Source organism: Lepidochelys olivacea, assembly GCF_965140295.1.
Source record: "Lepidochelys olivacea isolate rLepOli2 genome assembly, chromosome: 1".
Lineage (NCBI taxonomy): Eukaryota > Metazoa > Chordata > Testudines > Cheloniidae > Lepidochelys > Lepidochelys olivacea.
In genome coordinates this window covers 42081274-42106551 of record NC_140411.1, presented here as the reverse complement: position 1 = coordinate 42106551, position 25278 = coordinate 42081274, and the positions used below count along the sequence as shown (strand labels likewise).

Genomic DNA, 25278 nt, shown 5'->3' with positions numbered 1-25278 from the left:
TGGGTGTGAGCTGACCTTGAGCTCAATCAGCATTGACAAATGAAGAGCTTTTGTTCAAAAGATTAAAACACGATGTTGAATATCTTTCTCCTCTTCAGGTGATAAACTGGGAGAGCACGCTGCACATTCCCTTGCAGATCAAGCTAAGCCCTGAGGCAACTGATCTGATCACAAAACTCTGCTGTGCTGCTGAGGATAGACTTGGAAGAAGTGGAGCAGATGATATTAAGGCCCATCCTTTCTTTAACTCAATAGACTTCTCCACTGATATCCGCAGACAGACAGCTCCCTATGTTCCAAAGATCAGCCATCCAATGGACACCTCAAATTTTGACCCAGTTGAAGAAGAAAGTCCTTGGAATGACACTAGTGGGGACAGTACGAGGACATGGGACCCACTAGCCTCTTCAAACAGTAAACACACAGAGCATGCCTTTTATGAGTTTACTTTCCGAAGGTTTTTTGATGACAATGGATATCCATTTAGATACCCAAAGCCTTCTGGAATTGAATCTAGCCAGTCTGAGAAGTCTGATGCAGAAAACAAAGATGTGGTGGATCAGACTGGAGCCTGTCAACCTGTATATGTGTAAATTATTGTACTGAGTACTCCAGATAATCTTATTCACAAGTAGAAGAGGGCCTTTAGCTGACAATTTAGGACCTGATCTTGCAGTTCTTATTCAGGCATAGCTCCAGTTGAGGCCATTGTGAGTCGGGGAGTGAAAAGATTGCAGGACCAGGTCCTAAATGAGCATTCTAAGTTCAGGTCAGTTTCATTGTAAATAGCTATGTTGATAATTACACTTGAATTTCTGGTCTTTACCAAAATCTGCAAGGCCAGCAGCCTATCCTAGCCAGGCTATTTTTGTTTGAAGTCAACATCCCCTACTCTGATCAGCATTTACAGACTTAAACAATGTTATTTTTTAAACGAGTAAAGAGCACTTATTTTGTTTATAGCAGTTTTTTTTCCTACTAAATTATAGGGATTAACTTTGACAAATCATGCTGCTGTTCTTCTTTTCTATGTTTTTTATTTTATCCATGGCACTTATTGTTTCACATTTAGGAAAAATGCATTAAGCTGAAGAACATGTGATGAAAGGTCTCTGTGCAATAATGTTAAGAAACTAAAAGAAAAACTGCTCTCTAATTTTCTAAATTTACAGATGCCATTTTATTCACACCATGATTTTTGTTTAATTTGTATTTTCCGCATTTCAAATTTGTGACATGACCTTAAAGCTGCTTTATTTTTTTCTGCTTGTTGGGATGTAATAGAAAGTGTGAGTAAGTGACAATTTGGGTGTGATTTCAGTGTCTGTGTGAAGAATGTTGCATGAGCAGTGTTTTTCTATACGAAATGGCCGTTTCTTGCCATTCACAGGCAGGTCCTGTGAATCCATTTTTAATGAGGGTCTAATATTAGACCATTTTAAACCTGTGTTGATAATGTATTGTGTGGATGATTTTCTCTTTTATGATTGTATCCAATATTAATTTTGGACAAATTGCAAAGTTATAACTGATTAGTGATTTTTGTGGTCTTGAAGTAATAGGTCAATTTTAGTAAACATGTATCATCTGCACACACATCTCCCTAAGGAGAGTAAATTGCAAACCATTATTTACAGTTTCCTTGTGGCAACAGTCTAAATCTAGCTCGTTCATGTAGCACACAAAGCACAGTGATCAATAGTTAAAAATTCACCATTTAATACTCACTGTCCATAACACACAGTATCCAGGCTAAAATACTTAGGTCCACATTTTCAAACCTTAATGCCTAAAGCTAGGTGCCTAAATCCATATTTAGGGTCCTAAATAAAAATGGACTCACTTTATAATAGGCCACTGAGCACCTACAACTCACATTGATGTCAGTGGGGTTTGGCGGTGCTCAGCACTTCTAAAAAATCAGGCCACTTATATTTTGGTGTATAAGGATTTGGGAACCTAACTTAGGCACTAAGGTTTGAAAATGTTAGCGTTGTTAGAAAGTTATTCTGTCCTGTTGTCTCTTCAATGGAAATATTGCTGTGATGGAACACAACAGTCCCTGATTCCTATCAAATGATAGGCATACTTTGAAATATCAAATCTTAACTTTGTTAAAATATGTATTTTTCTTCTATATATAGATGTGAGAATTATTCAAAGTGATATTGGAATACTAAAGATAATTAAGCCATACATATTTACTTTTATTATATATAACTAAATAGATAAACAAAAAAAATCTTAATTCAGATTAGTGTAATAGTCCTATTTAAGTGATTGACATAACAACATTGAGGAAAACACTCCTTCAGTGTGTCTTTGCTTTATTATTATTATTATTTTATTTTATTTTAAATCTGGAGCTTCAGAATTTTTCCGTATATTACTCCACATATTATTCCTTAATGTTTTTAGCATATCCTATCCTATCCATTGTTTAGATATCTAAGCAACAACACATATAAATTCATCAGTTTGGACGAAACAAAAATGATTGTGTATTTGTTTACATTTGTATGAAAGGAGTGCTATGAGGTATGCAGTGCTTGTGTTGTGACAGTCCATGTAAGATTCAGTATTACTGCTTTTTTGTTTGTTTGTTATTTACATCTATCTGACATTCTTTCATGTGGTAGGTTCTTTCTCAGGAACTCAATTTAACTGTTATTTATTGATATATCATTGCTTTTGAAAGCTTCTACTGGCACAATTTATTATTAAAAAATTTGAATCAAAATCTAAACTGCATTGTGTGTTCTTGAAATGATCATTTCTGTGTGTTTGTGCTATGAGGGCTGGTTTGTAATGTTAGTGGTGGAGTTGAGGCATAAAATTCAGATCCAAATCTCAGCTTTCTTCAAACCTGGATCCAACATTTGGTTTAGATTCTTTCTATATACATTGGCCAGTTTATTTTCTACACTCACAGCTAGTTTCTTCTGTAGACTCTCAGCCCCTAGCTGAGGAGTCCCCTGGCATGGGAGAGTCACTAGCTGGCATAAAGCCACCATGACCATGTCTTTCTCCATCCTTAGTGTTGGGGGCAAAAGTTTGAGCATGGTGCCACTACACAAGGGCGAACCCCAGCTGGCATGCTAGTCCCTTGTGGTTGTAGCCAGTTGGCATCGTGTAGAGCAGCACCAGCAATGACACTAATAAGGAGGCCAATGGAAAACTGGCCCCTGGATTGGAAGCCACAAGTGGTTCTTTGCAGCCATCGTTTTAGCTGCACACAATGGATGCTGGACACAGTTGAGATAATCTGGTCCAAAGTCCTTTATTCGGGAGGGGAAGGAGGAGGGAAGGCAGCTGATGTCATTACCATGGCTCCCAGGATGAACACTTACCTTGTTTGAGAGTGTGCTGTTGATCTGGCCTCTCTAGTGTAGGTAGGATGTCCTGGTTTGGGTCTGCAGAAACTGTAGGAATGAAAGAATAAAAAATAGAAATGAAGGGACATGATTGAGAGAAAATTTTAGTAGTAGCATATTTTGGATTTGATTTTCATTATCACCAGAATCCCTGAAAGCCCCATCCTATTGTGACCCCTCCAGGCTAGTACACTAGACGCATGCTAAAATATTAAATTTCTCTTCCTCGTTGTGCTGCTACATTACATTCATTCTTGCACACTGCTTTGGAATGTGAACTCTTCAAAATGCATTGACTAGAAAAGAGAAGATTGTAGGAACTGTGGTCAGACTCTTCTCAAACCTTTGCCATTGCAATGTGTAGCAAACGTGCCTCAGGGTAATCCTTCAAATAAAGGACTATTTTTCATGAGCACCATTGAATACCTCTATTTTGCAACTGTTTACAGTTTTTCTTTCTTACTTCATGGCACTAATGCAGGGTACTTAAAACCTATCCCTATTATTCCTACTGTTGTGTATTACTACTTTAAATTAATGCAGCCTTCATAGATTATAAGGCCAAAAGGAACCAATGTGATCGTGTCATCTGATCTCCTGTATAACACAGGCCATAGGAATTCCCTGAATTAATTCCTGTTTGAACTAGGGCAGGGGTTTTCAAACTTCTTTTCTGGGGACCCAGTTGAAGAAAATTGTTGATACCTGCGACCCTACGAAGCTGGGGGTGAGGGGTTTGGGGCATGGGAGGGGCTCATGGCTGGGGCAGAGGTTTGGTGTGTGGGGGTGAGGGCTGCAGGTGGGGCTGGGAATGAGGGGTTTGGGGTGTGGGAAGGGGCTCTGGGCTGGGGCAGGGAGTTGGGGTGCGGGAGGGGGTCAGGGCTCTGGGCCGGGGGTGCAGGCTCTGGGGTGGGGTTGCACTTCTAGACTGTGATCAAGTTACCCCTTAACACCTTTGGTTAAGCTAAATAGATTGAACTCCTTGAGTCTATCACTATAAGGCATGTTTTACAATCCTCTAATCAGTCTTGTGGCTCTTCTCTGAATGCTCTCCAATTTATCAACATCCTTCTTGAATTGTGGACACCAGAACTGAATACAGTATTCCAGAAGCAGTTGCACCAGTGCCAAATACAGGGGTAATATAACCTCCTTATTCCTAGCTGATATCCCCCTGTTTACAATATAAAGACTGCATTAACCCTTGTGGCCACAGCTTTGTGCTGGGAGCTGATGTTCCACTGATTATCCACCATAACTTCCAAGTCTTTTTCAAAGTCATTGGTTTCCAGGATAGAGTTCCCCGAGCCTGACAGTGTAGAGCTTTACATAGGGTCGATTCATGCGTACTGTTTGCTTCTGCCCAGCTCACCAAGTGAACCAGATTGATATGTCAGTGGCCTGTCCTCTTCATTATTTACCATTCCACCAATCCTTGTGTCATCTGTGAATTTTATTGGTGATTTCGTTTTTTTCCAGGTTCTTGATAAAAATGTTAAATAGTATAAGCCCAAGAACCAGACATTGTGGGACCCCACTAGAAATACACTTGCTCAGTAATGATACCCTGGTTTTAGTTATATTGAGGCCTGTCAGTCAGTTTTTAATCCATTTAATATGTGCCATGTTAATTTTGTATTTTCTTAATTTTCTAGTTTCTTAATATCTTGTGTGTTAACCAAGCCAAATATCTAGCAGAAACCTAAGTACGTTACATCAACACTATTACCTTTATCAGCCAAATTTTATGTTCTCATCAAACAAGATATCAAATTAATTTGATAGGATCAATTCTCCATAAACCCATGTTGATGGCATTAATTATATCAAAGTCTGTATCAATCCTTCCATTATTTTGCCCAGGATTATAGGCCGACAGGCCTATAATTACCCCAGTCGTTCTGTTTACCATTTTAAAATATTGGTACGTTAGCATTCTTCCAGTCCTCTGGAACTGTCCTAGTATTCCAAGAGTTACTGAAAATTAACATTAGCAGTCCAAGAGTCGTAAGAGTGGCTCGTCTCCATTAAATGCCTAGACAGGTTACTCCATGTCAAACATCCTGAGCAGAACCCCTCTGGTTATTTTAGAAGGTGAACGATTTACCTATAAATACAGATTCTTGGGAATTGAGCAATTTGTGATAAACTAGCCCAGAAAGTAAGACTGGAACCACTAATATGCTATTCATCTTAAATCTATCTCAGTGTGCAACTGGAAAACAAACTCCCACTTCACCTAGAGCAGAACTGAACTGTACAACAGTCTCTTCTGTTTAGTCTCTCTCTCTAGCTAGTTTTCCTCCCTTCGTACCAAAATTTCAGAGGAAGCTAGAACCCCAAATTAACTGTATGCAAGCTGGCAAATTAGACACATGCCATACATATGAACTGGCTTCTGTATGTTCTCTGGTTTATATATTTTCTACTAAGATACCTAATATTTTATTTGAAAAGTTAGAACTGTAATTAATTTTTGGGAGCCTTTAAAACTCCTTGCCTCAAATAAAATGTTTGAATTACCTTTGGCTACAAAGAGGCTCCCACACTTAAAACCATATTATTGGGCAACAAATTGAAGAAATACAGCTACATGGAAAGAGAGAGAGGGATAGGTTAGTCAAAATATCCCTTTGCCTTACCACAGAGAGAGAATAAGGAATCTATTCTGAAACAGCATCCTTCATTTATGGCAACACTTGACATTTGGGTTGAAATCGTGGCTGCATTGAAATACATAGCAAAACCCCGATGGACTTCAATAAGGCCAAGAATTCACCCTTGGATTTCAATTTCAAAAAAGTACACAAGGTTGACATCAGGTAAAATAGTCACTAAGTTTCCAGTCTTTACCCTGGAAGGCCTAAATAACTGGGAAGGTAGTCTAGCACTGAACAGTGTATGTGATAGTGAGTTACTACAGAGTGGCAAATCTATAACAAGCAGTGACAGTGTTGCAGGAACAAAAGGGATCTTCATAAGCTCCCTTTGTACCAATATTGCCAGATGTGGAGGTTTTCAATAAGAAGGAGCAATAATTTATTAGAAGCAATTTTATTCCCGGTTTCTCAGTGGAAAAGAATTACAGGTAGAATTTATAGAAGTGTATATCATTTGAACAATATTAAAGGTAAATGAGGAAGAAAAGCATTTGACTCTTAAATGGCTGAGGAAGAACAGAATTAACTGCACAAAAAGTGGTGCTATTGCCTGTAATTTGATGGAAACTCTGTAATAACTTTACATAGATTCTGTTTTACTCCTTACAGACTGGGCTATGATACAGCTGCCTCATATAGTGCTGGAGAAACTCTAGTGGAGAAGGGAACTTAGAACATATAATTTGGTTCTGTCCCAACGACAGAAATATTGGCAGAAAATAGTAACAGCTACCCAAAATATTGTTGGAATTAGAAGTATTGAATTCTTCCTGCAGGAAATAATCTCAGGAATAGATAACGCAGGAAGAGTAACAGCTAACACACAAAATCTTGTAAAAATGTTTTTCCTGGAAAAGAAATGTGCTATTGTAAGATCATAGAAGCAGTGCCTTCCTCTCGTGGCTGTTAAGCAGTGTATGGCATGTGGTGAAAATGGAAAGCTGAACTTGTTCATATCAAAATAAACCAAAGAACTTTAAAAATGTCTGGTCTCCTTTCTTAAATTATGCAGCATAACAGAACAAAAGAGAAAGTGGACAAATGGACAATTTAACTTGAAACTGGACTAATACTCTGCCTTGTAAATGCTTAATCTTTTAGGGTGCTTTTAAATCAGTTCAATAAAGGTAAAAAAGTACTTGTGTGTGCAGATAATGAGTTTCAGGTGTATTGGTGTGTCAACTATTTCAATTATTTGCTGTTTGGTTCAATGTTTCATATACATGTTTTTGGTTTAGCTCTATTGTACAGTTAAGGAACAAATGTTAGGCTGTCAACTTTTTTCTTAAGTCAGTGTTGATTATGATAATTCTAAAACTTTACAAAGTAAGGTTTTAATCTGATGTATTGATAAGACTGCAATAAAATGCTACATTTTTGGTAAAGTTTGAGGTTGGTGGAGTGGCAAGCAGGGAGGCAATGGAGGAGGTTCAAAGAACGCGGTTGGCGACATGATAGAGCAATGGACAGGAAGGTGATAGTTGCAGCTGCATTTCCTTTGTTTCAGAAGGGAGTGACGTGTGTGTTGGGTCAGCTGAAGAGTAAGGAGTGACAATCATCAAGACATGACATTATGGAGGGCCTGAAAGACAGGTTTAGCTGTGTGGACAGTGCTGCTATTATTTATTTGTATTGGGATGTCACCCAAATGTCTCAATCAAGATCAGGAATTGTGCTCGGAACTGTACAAATATATAAGAAGACACACAGTCCCTATCCCAAGGGCCGTGAAAAAAGAAATACTGAATGTTTTGTTGCATGATAAATGTGAAGTTGCTGCGGTATCAGCCCACAGATCCGTCTCTGACGCTTCTAATAGTGTGGCAATTTTCCAACATATCGTTTTTGTTGGACAGATTGAGGATTGTGTTGATAATTCATGATGTCCTCCACAGCAAAACCCAGATTCTTAAATTAACTAAAGGCGGAAAAAGGATTATTTTTAGAACAGCAGTTGAATTCACATTATCCCAGATAAATGGTCTATCTGTTTAATTGGGGTGATTGCCAAAGAACAGATTCTTTTCAATGCATGAAATGGATGGAAAATACTGAATTAATGGCATGCTAATAGCTATGAAAAATCTGCTTCAGTGTTTGCATCCTATTGATGTGTTTTACTGCTCAAGTAATGCTTTTAGCTAGATTCAACTTCTTGCTGTGTGGCTTGTCATGGCTGCTAAACAAGTCTCTTACATTCATGTGATTTATTGCTTTGCCTAAAGTGCTTATTATTAAAGGAATTTATTAAATAAAAGCAAATATCTCCCAGCAAAATGCATGCCCTCGGGCCCCTAACTGAAAAACTGAATTTCCATTGGGAAGGATGTGTGTGTGTGTGTGTGTGTGTGTGTGTGTCCCAAATGAGAAGAAATCTGATGCATCCAGTTTGTTTTGATCTGAATTGCATCCCACCTTAACTGAATGCTGTTGCCTTGGGAAGAAGGGGATTTGCTTGGCCTTTCCTGCTGGCCTGCACCTTGAATCCGGTGGTCTGAGGGACATGGTTTCATCAGTTGGGAGTAGTGGGACAGAGGAAGAGATGATAGTTGGAGCTGGCCAGAAATTTCCTGATGGAATAGTTTTCCATCATAAAGTGTTGATTTGGCAAAAGTGAAACATTTCATGGGACTGCATCGATTTGTGTCAACATTTTCCTTGAAAAAATATCAAAATATTTTAGTTTTGAAAAGGGCAAAGTGCTTCACTTTGACTATCATCTCAACTTTTATATTATATGATTATATATATATATATATTATATTTTATTTCTTAACAGTCAAAATTATAGTTGAAGTGAACCACTTCGAGAAGGTCATTTTGATATTTCTAAAAAAAATTTTTTTTCAACTTTTCATTGCAATCCATGACTAAAGGAAATTTTGAATGTCTGAATTTCCCACAAAACAGAAATTCTGAGCTTTAACCAGTTCTAATGATGATGGAAACAGCAGACAGCAAACAGACGTGAATAATATCTGAAATGTAACTGAATCTAATAGATCACATTCATTCTCAGTGTAATTCTATTGATAACAATCACCTGATGGTCTCTCTAGTTACCTTATCTGCTCTCCATGTCTTAGCAATTCCAATTTCGTATGATACTTAGTTGTGGAAGTTTTAACACTGCTGTGTGCGCAATCTGCTTTAGTTTACTGAAACTGTGTGGGTTGCTGATTTACATGACTACATTTGACTATGCCTGGTTGATGGTGGCTACACAAATGGTGGTATGTATGAAGTAACAGAATAACATTTTAATTTCTTCCTTGTTTTCCATGGAGACAGTAGCCCAAAATTGAGTGACTGAGTTTGATAATACAAGACAGCAGGCTAGATTACAGGAACTAGTGATGTAAATCTATTGTATGCTTGGCAAGTTTTAAGGCCGGGGGCGGGAAGCAGGGGGGAGACAGTGAGCATAATGCAAGGGAGTGAGGCCTCCATCTTGGAAAAGCAGGAAGAGATTTCAGGGAGGGAACTAGGCCCTGAACTAACTACATACAAAGGTGCAGGGGGGGAAGACAGAGCCTTTCAGACCCTACAAAACCTAGAGGCACTTGGCCAACAACCCGCTCCCCCCTTATTCTGCAGCTTGAGGGAACTTTTGCAAGCTACAACCAGCATCATCACCCAACGCTGAAAGTTGGATTCAAGTCTTTTCTCTTTTGCCGTATTACCATTAGAGGAGCTGGTGGGCCTGAAGTGCCAGCAACACATGGATGAAACCCAGCTCTACATCTCCCGAATACCACAGGCAAACAGTACAATGCCTAGTAGATGCATTAAAGCTAACTGACTGAAGCTGAACCCAAGCAAGGCTAGTGATGCTGGTAGGAAATGAAGTACTTTGAGGAACTCACCCCCTTCATAACACCCCACAGATTGCTGTCTGTTTACAGCATTGAGTCCTGTTGGACTCTCCATTGCAACTGGATGCCAAATATCCACATCAGCCAAAAACACCTACTTCCACAAATAGATAGACAGAAAACTATGTCCTGGCTTTTCAGGCTTGAACCTGACACTTGTGACTCTCACACTCATGACCTCAAGCCTTAATTACTGCAACTCATAACATCTAGGAATGAAACCAGACAGCCTGGAATCACTCCAACTGGTGAAGTCTGCAGCACCCAGTCAGCTAAACAATGCAAGTTGCAGTGAGCACATAGCTCCAGTGTGCCACTTTCTGCACTGGCTCTCCATCAAACAGAGTCTAATTCAAGGCCTCTCTCCTGATGTGTAAAGTTCTTCATGGGCTTCGCCCTAGCTACCTGAGAGACCAGTTTTCTTCTCATGACCAGAACTTCCCACAGTACACTGGAATTAGGCAACTATTGTCCTGTAAGAGAAAATCATGGATGTAAGAGACAGGACCTAGACTATGGCTTGGTCTTCATTTAAAAGTTAAGTCGACATAGCTATGTTGGTCAGCGGTATGAAAAAAACCCACCCCGACAGACATAGCTCTGCTGACATAATCCCCAGTGTAGACACAGCTATGTCGATGGACTAATGCTTCCATTGATGCATCTACCATCAGTCAGGGAGGTGATATTCCTACACCAATGGAAAAACCCCTTCTGTCAATTTTGGCTATGTCTACACTGTGGGGTTAAGCCAGCATTGCTACAAGGACCTAGCTATGCTGGTATAGTCTCTATAGTGTACTGTAGATATACCCCAAGGCTATGCATTTGACTACATGAGGTGTAAAGAATGACCACCAACCTCAGTGGATTCAGGAATAAAAGCAAAACTGATTTCTTTCAGATTGACTTTGTCAATAAGAATGTTTCTCTTCCCTTTTCCCCCCACGTACATATTATAGGCACAATCTCTATGATCAATGCAGGCTTTTATTCCTAGAATTGGAAAAGAAAAAGCGAGAGAGTGTGCGTTTGTTATTTTTTAATACTTGGGGGGGGGGGTACACACATGCTGCCAGAACCAAGGTCATTTAAGTAGAAACATAAATTAAGATTTTAGCAGATGTGAAGTCAAAGAAATATGAATGAGAGAAATGTTTTAAAAATAGTAATACAAAGATTTACAGAGCTTGGAGAGGAGAAAGAAAGTTAAAGGATTGAAAAGAACACTAAAATTACCAAGAGGCGAGGTGGCTAGGTGGACTGAGCTGGGGAGAGAGATGGAATTATGTTTGAGGATGAACTTCCTGCCCCAGAAATGCTCTTCTGCCTTCAAGACATTTAGCAAAAGGAAGTTCAGAGAAAGCCACAAGTCTACTTGATCAAGTCAGGCACTGTGAACAGGGAAGAGCCATTAAAGATGTCAAATTATATGGAAAAATTAGAATCACCAATGTGCATGTTAGTCCAATACAGAGGGAGGATCCCTGTCCCAGGATGCCCTTTAAGAGAAGTTGAAATCCCACTTCTAACCTCTGCTTAGTTTTCCCCAATCAAAGGAATTTTGGGACTTGTAGGCCAGGTGCCACTAAAATTGTGGGCCTGAGAGGATGTGGTATTAAGGATAGCCATTTTTCTCATTGGCAGAGAGAGCACCTTAACTGAGGAGTTGACCAAGACCTGGACCTGTAGTGCAGTTCCCAACTGAGGTGGAACTGGGGAAGAAGCCTCTGGAAAGGCTGTGTAAAGATACCTAAAAGGCAGGCAGACAGGAAAACTGGAGGGGGGGAGGGGAGGGATGTGGCGAGAGTGAAATGGACTACTGGAGGCTGGAGTGGATGGCTGCCTCAGACTGTTTAGGGTCTTGGGATTGCCTTGATCGGAGGAGGCCATGGGCTACCCTACACCTCATTTGCAAGCTACTTGATGCAATGAATTTGTTCCTCCTGTGCCCAAGGGCTAAAAGGAATGTTGTAAGCCCCTCGGATTGTGGGATGAAAGTCTCACAGACCTAAAGAGGGATCTGTGGCCTGCGGAAGATGAAAAATGATTTGTCTGGAGAGCTAAACTAAAGCTGAGCGATGGATAGCTAACAGGGAAAATGAGACATAGCTGCCACCTGACAGCAGGAGGTATGTAACTTTTGCTCAACCACCAAGAGGGTGAAAATAGACAAGATCAGACGACTAAGAACATAACGTGTAGGTCCTGACTGAGGCAGATTCTTGGCACAGAGAAGGAACCATCACCAGAGAATGAGTGCTTAGAAAATGCAGCACTGGAGAGTGCAAGAGGCAGGCAGGAGCCTTTCTATGTTCTTTAGAACTTTTTTATTGATTTAAGTTAACTGTATGATTAAATTATTTTAAAAATTCTACTTACAGAAACTCTGAAAGGCTCCTTTACCTTGTGTATGAATTCAGCTGCTGAGCTGCATTTTGTGTGTCTCACGCTACATAATGAGAGTTGGCTTCCTATTGAGCGTTACCAATAAAATACAGGTCACATTGTCAGACACTAGCTGTGTTAGTCATAGTTATTGAATTCGTGGACCAATGGTGTCCATTTCTAACAGTTTTTTTTGAAAAATACGTATTTTTAAATATGATAATGAAGTGGGTTGTGTGTGTTTAATTGTTGCCCTCTGTTGGACAAAATCAGCACTGCTCAACTGTGTGTCACAGACTCCATACTGCTAATAGCCTTCTTTAGCTCAAGTTGCAGGGATCTGTACTTTTGAAGCAGGGGCATCTTGCTCTGTTCACACCATTGCAGTGAAGTGAATGTCCATGATACGCAGCATAGTGACAACTATAGTGCCCTAAATTGCCAGTGCTGTCTTAAAATCTTTAGCAAAGTTAAAATAACTCCTCATTAAGATCTTTAAGCAACTGAAAATTTCCATCAGTCCTGCTTCTTTTACCATGTTCTGTGTGTGTACTGAACTATTGTATGTGGCTTAACATACTTTGGATCACAATCACTTGTGCTGGTTTAAATGTTTACAGGGAAGAGGAGAGAAGAGCATGTTCTCATTCTATTTCCGTAGTTTGAGTTTCCCCTGTAATGAGAAGAACCGATTATATTGTACTTTAATCTTTTTTTCCTAACTTTTGTGTTTGCTTTTCAAGCAAACAGTAATAGTTTATAGGTCACAAAAGGGATACCAGCAAGTGACAAACAGTATGTCTTGATAAGTATTTGTCAAAACTCGAACAATTCCAAGTTCTACAGCCTCTAGGACACGCAGTACAAATAGATGGTAATAGTAGGAATGTTCAAAGTAGGAGGGAGTTAGTCACTTAATTGCCATTTGTGCCACTGAAAATCAGCCCTGGGAGTTTATTTTAAATGCCAGGTTATGAGTAAAACAAGGCAAAATTTTTCAGCCAAAACTTTTTTCACTGAAAAATGTACATTCGGGTTGACTAAAACATTTTAGGGGTTTGTCTAACTTGCCAAATTGTTTTAGGCAAAAAATAAAAATAAAAAAAAAGTTAAAAAGATGAAAATGTTTCATTTCAACAGGGTCAAACCACAACATTTCAATATTTTTATTCAAAATTACTTTTTGAAAGTTACTTCCATTTTATTAGAGTTAAATATGTTAAAGCTCAACCGAAGAAAAACATCTCATTTCAGAGCAAACAAGATATTTTGTTTGAGCTGGAACAATTTTTTTTCCCCAATTTTTTGGAAAGAGCCAGTGAACTGAAAAAGCAGCTATTTGCACAGCTCTAGCGGGATATGAGCCCACACACTCCTGACCCTATACAAGGGACACCTAGGGTAACCTGACCCACTTAGCAGCCACCACAAAGAAGCCCAGAGAAGAGGAATATTGTTCTGTGCAGATATGTTTGGAGCGCTCCAGATACTGGTTTGGAAACTTTGTTTTCTTCTCTCTCTTCATAGGTGGACTCCCCTGGAGACTGGAAAGCAATAACTCCATAATTAGAAGAAGAGAAGGAACCCTGATTTAAATTGAAAGCAAAAGCATACATTATTATTCTGCTAAGGTTACACATAGAGGGAACATTCCACTCCCACCTCCTCAGGTGCATATAGAGCACATAGAGGGTCACAGTCTACCCCGACTCTTCAGGTGTGGAATGCCCCTGTTAGCAACACCTGCTTGTTTTGCAAAGGAGAGGTTGAACCAGGGCAGTGATGCCATGGTTCTCTAGTCCCACTTGGCTTGGACTTCAAATAAACTGGGCTGCATGCTGTGGGGTAGAAGTAATTTGAGGGGAGTGGTGGAGCCAGATCTGCTGCAGTGTGATCCCTCTATTCTCCTATCACTGAAGGGGTATACTAGGGTGCAGAGGCAGAGCATCATTGAGGAGAGGATTTCTTTTCTCTTTCCCAGCACACTGGTGAGAGTTCAGATTGGAGGTTTCCTCAGAGGGCCCAATAGTGTAATGAGCTGAGTGCCCTCAACAACCATTGATGTTGGCTGGCTGAGGAGGTGGCTGGATTTTTAGTGTTTATTTTCAATAAGTCTTGAAGCACGTGGGAAGTTCCAGAAGACTGGAAGAAAGCTAATGTGCCCATTTTTAAAAAGGGTAAAAGGGATGAACCGAGTAAGTAGCCTGTCAGCCTAATGTGGATCCAGGACACGATAATGGAGTGGCTGATATGGGACATGATTAATAAAGAATGAAAGGACGATAATGCAAATAAACATAGGTTTATGGAAAATAGATCCTGTCAAACTAACTTGATCTCTTTTTTTTAATGAGATTACAGGTTTGGTTGGTAAAGGTAATAGTGTTGATGTAATATACTTAGACTTCTGTAAGGCATTTGACTTGATATCTCAAGACATTTTGTTTAAAAAACTAGGACAATATAAAATTAACATGGCACACATTAAATGGGTTAAAAACTGGCTAACTAATAGGTCTCAACATGTAATTGTACATGGGGTATTATCATCGAGCAGATGTGTTTCCAGTGGGGTCCCAAGGTCTTGGCTCTACATTATTTAACATTTTTATCAATGACGTGGAATAAAACATAAAGTCATCATTGGTAACGTTTGCAGATGACACAAAAATTGGGGGAGTGGTAAATAATGAAAAGGACAAGTCGCTCATTCAGAGCGATCAGGATCTCTTGGTTGACTGGGTGCAAGCATTTTAATACAGCTAAATGTAAATGTATACAACTAGGGACAAAGAATGTTGGCCATACTTACAGAATGGGGGACTCTATCCTGGGAAGCAGTGACTCCGAAAATTATTTGGGGGTCATGGTGGATTAGCAGCTGAACATGAGCTCTTAATGTGATGCTGTAGTCAAAAAAGCTAATGCAATCTTGAGGAATCATGAATAGGAATAGAGAGGTTATTTTACCTCTGTATTTGACACTGGTGCGACCATTGCTAAAATACTGTGACCAGTTCTAGTGTCCACAATTGAAGAAAGATGTTGATAAATTGGAGGGGGTTCAGAGAAGAGCTATGAGACCCATTAAAGGATTAGAAAACATGGTTTATAGTGATAGACTCAAAGAGCTCAGTCTATTTAGCTTAACAAAGAGAAGGTTAAAGTGTGATGTGATTACAGTTTGTTAAAGTATCTACATGAGGAAAAATATTTAATAATGCACTCTTCAATCTAGCAGAAAAGGGTATATTATGATCCAATGGCTGGAAGTTGAAGCTAGACAAATTCAGACAGGAAATAGAGTGAACTTTTTGACAATGAGGGTAATTAACCATGGGAACAATTTACCAAGGATCAGGGTGGATCCTCCATCACTGACAATTTTAAACTCAAGTTTAGATTTTTTTCCCAAAAAGATATGCCCTAGGAATTATTTTGGGGAACTTCTATAGGAGGTCAGACTAGATGATCACAATGGTCCCTTGCGGCCTTGGAATTTAGGAATGAGAGCTGAGGGTGTTCGAGGATCTCACAGAATTGGACCCTAAAATAACGAATAGCTTCTGGTGCGAGTGCTATCACTCCAGCAGTGTGTAAGGAATGAAGTTCTGGAAGTTTGATTTGTTTTTCTAGAGTATTGTCTGTACACTCCACTGCCTCTTCCGAACTCCTCCTACGAAGTTCTGCTAGATTCTGCCTCCTAACTGAACAGCTTAGATATCCTCTTTTTCTTTTATATACATACACACATTCACAATTTATCTTAGAGCTGATTTTTTAAAGTAATCTATTCCTCACATATTTTAAACACTTTACTTCTTGGTGGTTATGTTCAAAATGTGTATTTCACATCACCTCATACATTTTTAGACAGCTAGCAGAGTTAGGAATAAATCATTCTGAGAACCCAAGGACTTAACACACAGGTTTTCTTTGTTAGAATGTTTCAACAGAGACATGCAGTAAATTATTGTACTTTATATTTGCTATGAAATGGATAGAACCATGATAGAAAAAGCACAGCAATTTAAGTTTCAACATCCACATATATCAGTTATGGTTGGTAGGGGCCATCTTGTGGTAAAATTGTTGAATACTTCTTTAAAAAAGGCTCTGCTTTAAATGGATACTGTTACATTTAAAATCTTAACTGAAAAAAATATAATTATCTTACATTGCTGCTAATACCTTAGATTGTTAAAAGAGAAAATGTACTACTTGATCCACTTTTAATTCAGATTAGATAATGAGTCTGTGGGTTGAAAACGCTGCACGGTAGTGTTTAAATTCCATAAAAACTTCTTTCATTGAATTGAAAAAGAAAACAAGACATTTATATTCATATAAGTTTTATAAAACTTATATTTTTAATCTTTCAAATTTGGGACCTAATTTGCCTCACAATGTCCTTTTAAGAATGGTATGCATGATTAATGTATTTTATAAAATATACGGTTATCTATAAGAATTCCATGGAAAAGAGAAACTAATATCTGACTACTTACCAAACTTTTTGTTTGTTTGTTTGGACCATTGTCCACACATTGGATGATATCCTAGCTCTACTGGAAGCATGCCACTAACTTCATTTGGGGCCAGAATCCATTAGTTTGTTACTGCAGTGTGGCCATTTCAGGGAATGAAAATGGAGACCTTAAACCTGAATGAATCGTTGATGTTGTGATGATGGTAATTCCGGTGTTGCTCCCTCTGGCAGAGCTAAGACAGCTGTAGCTCAGTTTCCTTTGAATCAGAGTAAGCTAATTAGTATTGTAATGTGTGTTTGGAGAAAGGACGGGAACCCAGGCAAGTATGCTCATTCTCTCTCTCTGGACTAATGAATATTTAGTTTTACGATGTGGAACAGTTTCAACAGTGGAGATTGAGAGAGTTCCATAGCCCAGTGGTTAAAGCGCTCACTTGGGCTTGGGACAGACTGTCTCAGGCCCCAACTCTGCCTGATTCACTGCAGGGAACTTGGGTCTCATCCGAGGCTATCGGGTATAAAGAGAGTGCTGGTGGTTGGCAGCACTGCTACCAGTGGTGTCTTGTGAATGACATTTCTAAATATATTTGCTTTTAATGAAAAGGCAATTAAATGCCTGAAATAAAAATGAAATGAAAAAAAATGGGTTTGCTAAGAAAACTAAAAAATGTTTGCTTTGGGTTGATCCGAAACAATATTTTAAGAAAAAATATTGGTTTGGACAGAGAAATTAAAAGTCGATTATTTGCACAGCTCTACCTGTAAGTCATATCTATCATTCAAGTATACTGTCCTCAGCCTTTTAAAGGCTGGCTCACTATTTAAAATCTGCCCAGCATTAGCAATTTAAAGACACTTTAAAAATATCAGATTTAATATCCAAGTTTTTGGAAAGTATCCATTTTCAGAGCAGATCTTCTAAGAAAAATTAATCCTTTACCTAAAATAACTTCCAGCAATAAAATGTTTCAAGAGTGGCTCAAAAACAAGAAAGAAATAAGGAAAAGCTACCTACGAAGAACACCTTACCCTGACGCTATGAAAAGCGATTAGGGAAGTCAATGGATGACTTTGGAGACTGGTAATGGGAGACAGATGTCCACACAATTGAACATTTGAGAAACCCCAGCCTAAGAGTGATTGTTTTGTAGCCACTCCCCTTCTATTAATGATTGCACGGTGGTTAAAGTAGATTGAAACAGAAGGAGCAACTCTCATTGCACTGGAGAGGAGGAGTTTATAGGGGAGCACTTCTCAACCAAGACTGGGAGAGGAAGAGAAGCTCTCCCTCTGCTTTTAGCAGAGGAAGAGCTGTGCTCCCCTCCTGCACCCTATTCCCTCCTTGGTGTAACAGCTGCAATCACATAACATCCCTGTGGGAACTATAGCAATTACTTACATGGGAAAAATAATATTAGGAAAGTAAACGTATTTTTATCTGTCTCTTGATGCAATTTAGCAGCAGGAAACAAGAAGGGCTGGCACAATGTGACCGGCCTGCTCCCCATGGGTGATGTCATGGTGGGAGTCTACTATAGACCACCGGACCAGGGGAATGAGATGGACGAGGCTTTCTTCCGGCAACTCGCAGAAGTTACTAGATCGCACGCCCTGGTTCTCATGGGAGACTTAAATCACCCTGATATCTGCTGAGAGAGCAATACAGCGGTGCACAGACAATCCAGCAAGTTTTTGGGAAATGTAGGGGACAATTTCCTGGTGCAAATGCTGGAGGAACCAACTAGGGGCAGAGCTCTTCTTGACCTGCTGCTCACAAACTGGGAAGAATTAGTAGGGGAAGCAAAAGTGGATGGGAACCTGGGAGGCAGTGACCATGAAATGGTCACGTTCAGGATCCTGACACAAGGAAGAAAGAAAAGCAGCAGAATACAGACCCTGGACTTCAGAAAAGCAGACTTTGACTCCCTCAGGGAACTGATGGGCAAGATCCCCTGGGAGAATAACATGAGGGGGAAAGGAGTCCAGGAGAGCTGGCTGTATTTTAAAGAATCCTTATTGAGGTTACAGGGACAAACCATCCCGATGTGTAGAAAGAATAGTAAATATGGCAGGCGACCAGCTTGGCTTAACAGTGAAATCCTTGCTGATCTTATATACAAAAAAGAAGCTCACAAGAAGTGGAAGATTGGACAAATGACCAGGGATGAGTATAAAAATATTGCTCGGGCATGCAGGAGTGAAATCAGGAAGGCCAAATCACACTTGGAGTTGCAGCTAGCAAGAGATATTAAGGGTAATAAGAAGGGTTTCTTCAGGTATGTTAGCAACAAGAAGAAAGTCAAGGAAAGGGTGGGCCCCTTACTGAATGAGGGAGGCAACCTAGTGACAGAGGATGTGGAAAAAGCTAATGTACTCAATGCTTTTTTTGCCTCTGTCTTCACAAACAAGGTCAGCTCCCAGACTACTGCACTGGGCAGCACAGCATGGGGAGAAGGTGACCAGCCCTCTGTGGAGAAAAGTGGTTCAGGACTATTTAGAAAAGCTGGATGTGCACAAGTCCATGCAGCTGGATGCGTTGCATCTGAGAGTGCTAAATGAGTTGGCGGATGTGATTGCAGAGCCATTGGCCATTATCTTTGAAAACTCATGGCAATCGGGGGAAGTCCCGGACGACTGGAAAAAGGCTAATGTAGTGCCCATCTTTAAAAAAGGGAAGAAGGAGGATCCTGGGAACTACAGGCCAGTCAGCCTCACCTCAGTCCAGTCCCTGGAAAAATCATGGAGCAGGTCCTCAAGGAATCAATTCTGAAGCACTTAGAGGAGAGGAAAGTGATCAGGAACAGTCAGCATGGATTCACCAAGGGCAAGTCATGCCTGATTAATCTAATTGCCTTCCATGACGAGATAACTGGTTCTGTGGATGAAGGGAAAGCAGTGGACGTGTTGTTCCTTGACTTTAGCAAAGCTTTTGACACGGTCTCCCACAGTATTCTTGTCAGCAAGTTAAAGAAGTATGGGGTGGATGAATGGACTATAAGGTGGATAGAAAGCTGGCTAGATTGTCGGGCTCAACGGGTAGTGATCAATGGCTCCATGTCTAGTTGGCAGCCGGTATCAAGTGGAGTGCCCCAAGGGTCGGTCCTGGGGCCGGTTTTGTTCAATATCTTCATAAATGATCTGGAGGATGGTGTGGATTGCACCCTCAGCAAGTTTGCAGATGACACTAAACTGGGAAGAGAGGTAGATACGCTGGAGGGTAGGGATAGGATACAGAGGGACCTAGACAAATTGGAGGATTGGGCCAAAAGAAATTTGATGAGGTTCAACAAGGACAAGTGCAGAGTCCTGCACTTAGGATGGAAGAATCCAATGCACTGCTACAGACTAGGGACCGAATGGCTCGGCAGCAGTTCTGCAGAAAAGGACCTAGGGGTTACAGTGGACGAGAAGCTGGATATGAGTCAACAGTGTGCCCTTTTTGCCAGGAAGACCAATGGCATTTTGGGATGTGTAAGCAGGGGCATTGCCAGCAGATTGAGGGACGTGATCATTCCCCTCTATTCGACACTGGTGAGGCCTCATCTGGAGTACTGTGTCCAGTTTTGGGCCCCACACTACAAGAAGGATGTGGAAAAATTGGAAAGAGTCCAGCGGAGGGCAACAAAAATGATTAGGGGACTGGAACACATGAGTTATGAGGAGAGGCTGAGGGAACTGGAGATGTTTAGTCTACGGAAGAGAAGAATGAGGGGGGATTTGATAGCTGCTTTCAACTACCTGAAAGGGGGTTCCAAAGAGGATGGTTCTAGACTGTTCTCAGTGGTAGCAGATGACAGAACAAGGAGTAATGGTCTCAAGTTGCAGTGTGGGAAATTTAGGTTGGATATTAGGAAAAACTTTTTCACCAGGAGGGTGGTAAAACACTGGAATGCATTACCTAGGGAGGTGGTGAAATCTCCTTCCTTAGAAGTTTTTAAGGTCAGGCTTGACAAAGCCCTGGCTGGGATGATTTAATTGGGGATCGGTTCTGCTTTGAGCAGGGGGTCGGACTAGATGACCTCCTGAGGTCCCTTCCAACCCTGATATTCTATGATTCATGGGTCATCAGACGGTGCTCTGAGAAACCCCAATGGTCCATGGACCAGAACTGCTAATACAAAACTTTTCTGTTCTAGACTGATAACTTGTATCCAGCACAGGTAAGAAGTAATCAAAACATGTGTTAAGGGATTAACTGATTACAGTTTTAAAGTACCTACATGGGGAACAAATATTTGATAATGGGCTGTTCAATCTAGCAGAGAAAAGAATATCATGATCATGGCTGGAAGTTGAAGCTAGACAAATTTTTAACTGTAAGACTAATTAACCATTGGAACAATTTACCATACACTGTGGTGGATTCTCCATCACTGGCAATTTTAAAATCAAGACTGGATGTTTTTCTAAAAGATATGGGCTAGAAATTATTTTGGGGAAGTTCTATGGCCTGTGTTATATAGAAGGTCAGCCTAGATGATCCAGTGGTCCTTTCCAGCCTTGGAATCAGTGAATGTGATGTCTAGTGGTCTATGTGAAATGAGATGGTGACCTCAGGGTAGGTCCCAGTGGATAGGTGTTTTAAATAAAGAACAACACTACAGCTAGCAATAAATGACAAGTTTATTGGCAGTGTCTGCAGAGGGTCAAGGATTAAATGGACCATGGAGACTGAACTGTCCTGTCACTCCTAGAAGGGTCCTGTCAAGTTAGGGTTAGAGCTGATTAACTTGGAAGCTTGTTTTGTTGCTATCAGTGAGAAGCTCTTGGGATCTCCTTGTCAAAAACTCTGCCACAAAATGGAATGGAAGGTGAAGATGATTACTCTGCTTCTGGGATTTCACCCCTCCCAACATTGCTAATTCATTCTTACCAGATATGACCTATCCCTGAGGCTCATTATATTTTTAGCCTTTAAACTGGACAATGTTGCACCAAATAGCAAATATTTAAAAATAAATTCTCAGGAAGAACACCCAGGATCACGCAGTCACTCATCTTTCCTTCCTGTTAGCACAGGTAACCCTTATCCATGGGCCTTGTCACAGACTGAAGGGAAGTATTTATTAAGCTATTGCTAGCTTGTTAGTGGCTGTTCTGCAAAGAGATAGGCAACTTCAGACTCTAGCTGTGTAATTCCGACAACTTTCACCAGTGCTATATTGACAAACAATAATTAGAAAGGAAGAAAAGCAACGGAGTATGTCCCCACCAAATAATGGGGAAAAAATACTGCAGGATAAGCTGAGGGGGGAAAAACTGACTGTTCACACATACACACAAAATCTAAACACTTGGCACCAGTTCTCAAAGATGTCAATGCCAATGTGAAAATCACTGAATGATCTATACAACTGTGAAGAGTGAGTCAATACACCAGCCTTCAGTGTCCTTCCTGCCAGTTTGGTAATAACCACTGTGAGTGATAGATGGGAGGTCTGGAAAGTAAGGAAACTTCAAAGACTGTTATGTTGAGCTGTGATACATATTACAAACAAATATCTCTGAGACTCTTGTATCTATTTAAAAATGTTATATGTATCTTTGTGAGCCAGGGATTGTATTCTGGCTCCATGGGGGAGAATTACAGAGCTTCTTGTAGGAACTAAAATCGCTTCAAGGTAATTATTGCAAAACCCTGTACAGGTAAACAGGTTTGGGAAGGACCACCCCACTGGGGCAGGGATTTGCATATACTCAGTTTGACCATATACTCAAGAGGCCCAGCAGACAAAGAATGGAGAATTGGAAAGGGGCAGTCCAAACTCATTCAGGACAGACTCACGCTGGAACAAAGAATTGACAAACTTGTGTACAGATCTACTGAGTCTAATGCAGTATAATAGCTTTGTGTGTGTGTGTGTGTGTGTGATATTACTCCTTCCCTTGTCCACCCCAGATGCATGGGAATTCTTGAAAACATGGCAAGCTTAATGTGCATGTAGATGGTTTATTGTTTTATTATATGTTTTATCTGTAATGATTTTGTCCTAAATAAATGTACTGTGATTTGTGAAGACCGGCTGGTCACTAGTAAACTCGGTCATTGTCTCTGGGAGATAAAAGGGCTGCAAGTGCTTAGGTAACCTCAAATTTGCTAAGGTTATCACAGTGAAGCACAGGAATAATTGCAGCCTAAATCCCCAGCCTGGGGGGGGGAAATATGTGAATTCTCAACCCAAGGTGATGACTAGAGGCCTGAGATGTAGGTGGGGCTGCCTTCAAAGAGGCTATGAAGGGGTCAGTGGTGCAGTTACCCCAGAACTGTGACACAGATTCTGACTCCTCAGCCTCAGAGCTCCTTTGCCTTAATCATTTCTGCCTTCTGCTCCAGAGATCAGTTAGCCTCAGAGATTTATTTTGTAAACAGAAAACACCCTCAAGTTAGAACTGCAGAAAGTAGAAGTTGAATCAAGAATATAAATGTATCACATTACTGGATCTCACCAGATGGTGCTATTGCTAATAGTTGTGTTGAGTCTCAGTGAAGCAATCCAGAGATACCCTACAGTGTATCAAGCTGTCAGTGAGATAACCACCAGTGAGCAGCTGCTCAGAGTGCTCTTAGCTCACATCAGACCTACTCCTGGGGTGCTAAGGAGACATGATCTTCCAATGCTTCACATCTCCTCCCTGTACCAACAGGGCTAATTAAAACATTAAGTTTCATTAATACTTTTTCTGGGTTGGTGAAAGAGCCTTCCAGGTTACAACCCTATCATTTTAGCTTTTGTGTTCTTCTGAAGGAAGTTTTTGGAAATTCTGGTTGGCATTGTGCAAGTTTGAGAGGAAAGCAAACTACTGTACAAAAGGATTTTTAAAAATATGTCATTCAAACTTGTCAGTCATAACTCACCAGCCTATTGTGTAGCATATTAGCAAAACTTTTTGGAATACCCCAGAATTCACTTTGTAGTCAATAGAAATGTTATGTGAAGCGAAACCAAGAGCATGTTGTCCAAATACTTACTGAAAGCTATTGCTGATAAATTTCTTTATAAGCAGTCCGTACTAGTTAACCAGTTGCAAATCCTAAAGATAAGATTGAAGGTCAAAATGTCTAAACCTAGTGATGATGAAGATGTGCTTCCTTCAAGCTCCCTCTGCCAACACATACAAGCCCACGCTAGATCAGAGCCCATTGGTAATGGAGAGTGACAAAAAATGAACATATTTAGAATACAAGAATGAAGGTGGCAAGCTTACCATAAAGTAACAAGGTAAATAATCAAAACAGCTGAATAAAAACATAAAATAAGAATTTATTATTTATGGCCCAGTGAGAGAGCTGGGATTAGAAGTCTGTCATGAGATTCCAGAAGTCTGGTTCTAGCCACATTACTGCTATCCACCTCTGTCTTTGTGCTCTGTCCCCCAGTGTTTTACACTGACTTTATTTCTTGTGGAGAAATCTACATCTACCCCTGCATCTACATCAGGATGCTCTGTGATGCCTTTCTCATACATGAGAAAAGAGCCACAGGATTGCGTAAGAGAAATCAGCTATGGCTCAAGCTCCTCTAGTCTAACCCCCTGCTCCAAGCAGGGCCAATTCCCAAATGGCCCCCCGAAACAGCCCCCTCAAGGATTGAACTCACAACCCTGGGTTTAGCAGGCCAATGCTCAAACCGCCAAGCTATCCCTCCCCCTGACATTGACAGAGGCTCTTCTTCCTAGAGAAATAGAAGAACTGGGCAGCCATCTAATGTGTTGGCCTGCACCCATCTCCTGTCAGGATGCCTGAAGAAATTGTGCTGTTCAATAAAGGGATCTGCTGCCGCCTCAGCGCCTCCTCCACTGACCTAGGAACTGCTGCTGCTGCTGTCAGTGGGAGCTGCTTCACGGGGTGACTGGTGCCAGGCTGCTGGGATAGGATCAGCTACGACTGGAGCTGCCATCCTGAAGCCATTGCTACTAAAGGACTGCAGGTGCAGACACAGCAGAGGGAGCTGCATGATGAGGCATTCAGGAAGAGAGGTACTGAGGAAGCCACCACCAGTGAACTAGAAGGTATTTCAGGGAAAGTTAGGCTGGAGGAAGAAGGAGCTGGGAAGTGGGAGGGGGAAACAATAAGGCCAGAGCAGGAACCCTGCCTAGGAGAGGAGGCCAAAATGCTTGCCTGGGGACTGCAGCTAGGGTGACCAGATGTCCTGATTTTATAGGGACAGTTCCAGTATTTGGGGCTTTTTCTTATATAAGCTCCTTTTACCCCCCCCCGTCCCGATTTTTCACACTTGCTGTCTGGTCACCCTAACTGCAGCCCCCTATTTATATGGGGGGAGGCTCCTAAAAGAGCCCCAGAGTTAGGTAAATAGGAGAAGCTAAGCCAAGGAGGGGAATTAGTGGGTACTCACCAGGAGCAGGGAAGGGAAATGACTACGCTTGGGATGCTAATAGCAAGGCATCAGGGACTGGCTGGGTAGCTATCGGGAGGTAGGCATGGAAACAGTCTGCAATAGAAAGTTTACTAGAAGTGACCTGTCTCCACTCTC

The 25278-nt window shown here is 40.7% G+C and overlaps 1 protein-coding gene across 6 annotated transcripts in view; it reads left to right on the top strand.

Annotated features, from left to right (window-relative positions):
- LATS2 (large tumor suppressor kinase 2) overlaps positions 1–2235 on the top strand; it is a 103163-nt gene extending 100928 nt beyond the window's left edge. For 5 of the 6 annotated variants that reach the window (XM_084643788.1, XM_084643792.1, XM_084643789.1 and 2 more), the window contains one exon: positions 99–2235. In XM_084643788.1, the coding sequence (XP_084499914.1) occupies positions 99–593 (495 nt within the window). In that variant the 3' untranslated portion in view covers positions 594–2235. The remainder of the gene's footprint in view (positions 1–98) is intronic. The other variant, XM_084643793.1, reaches the window with a different exon arrangement.
- The last annotated feature ends 23043 nt before the right edge of the window (positions 2236–25278 follow it).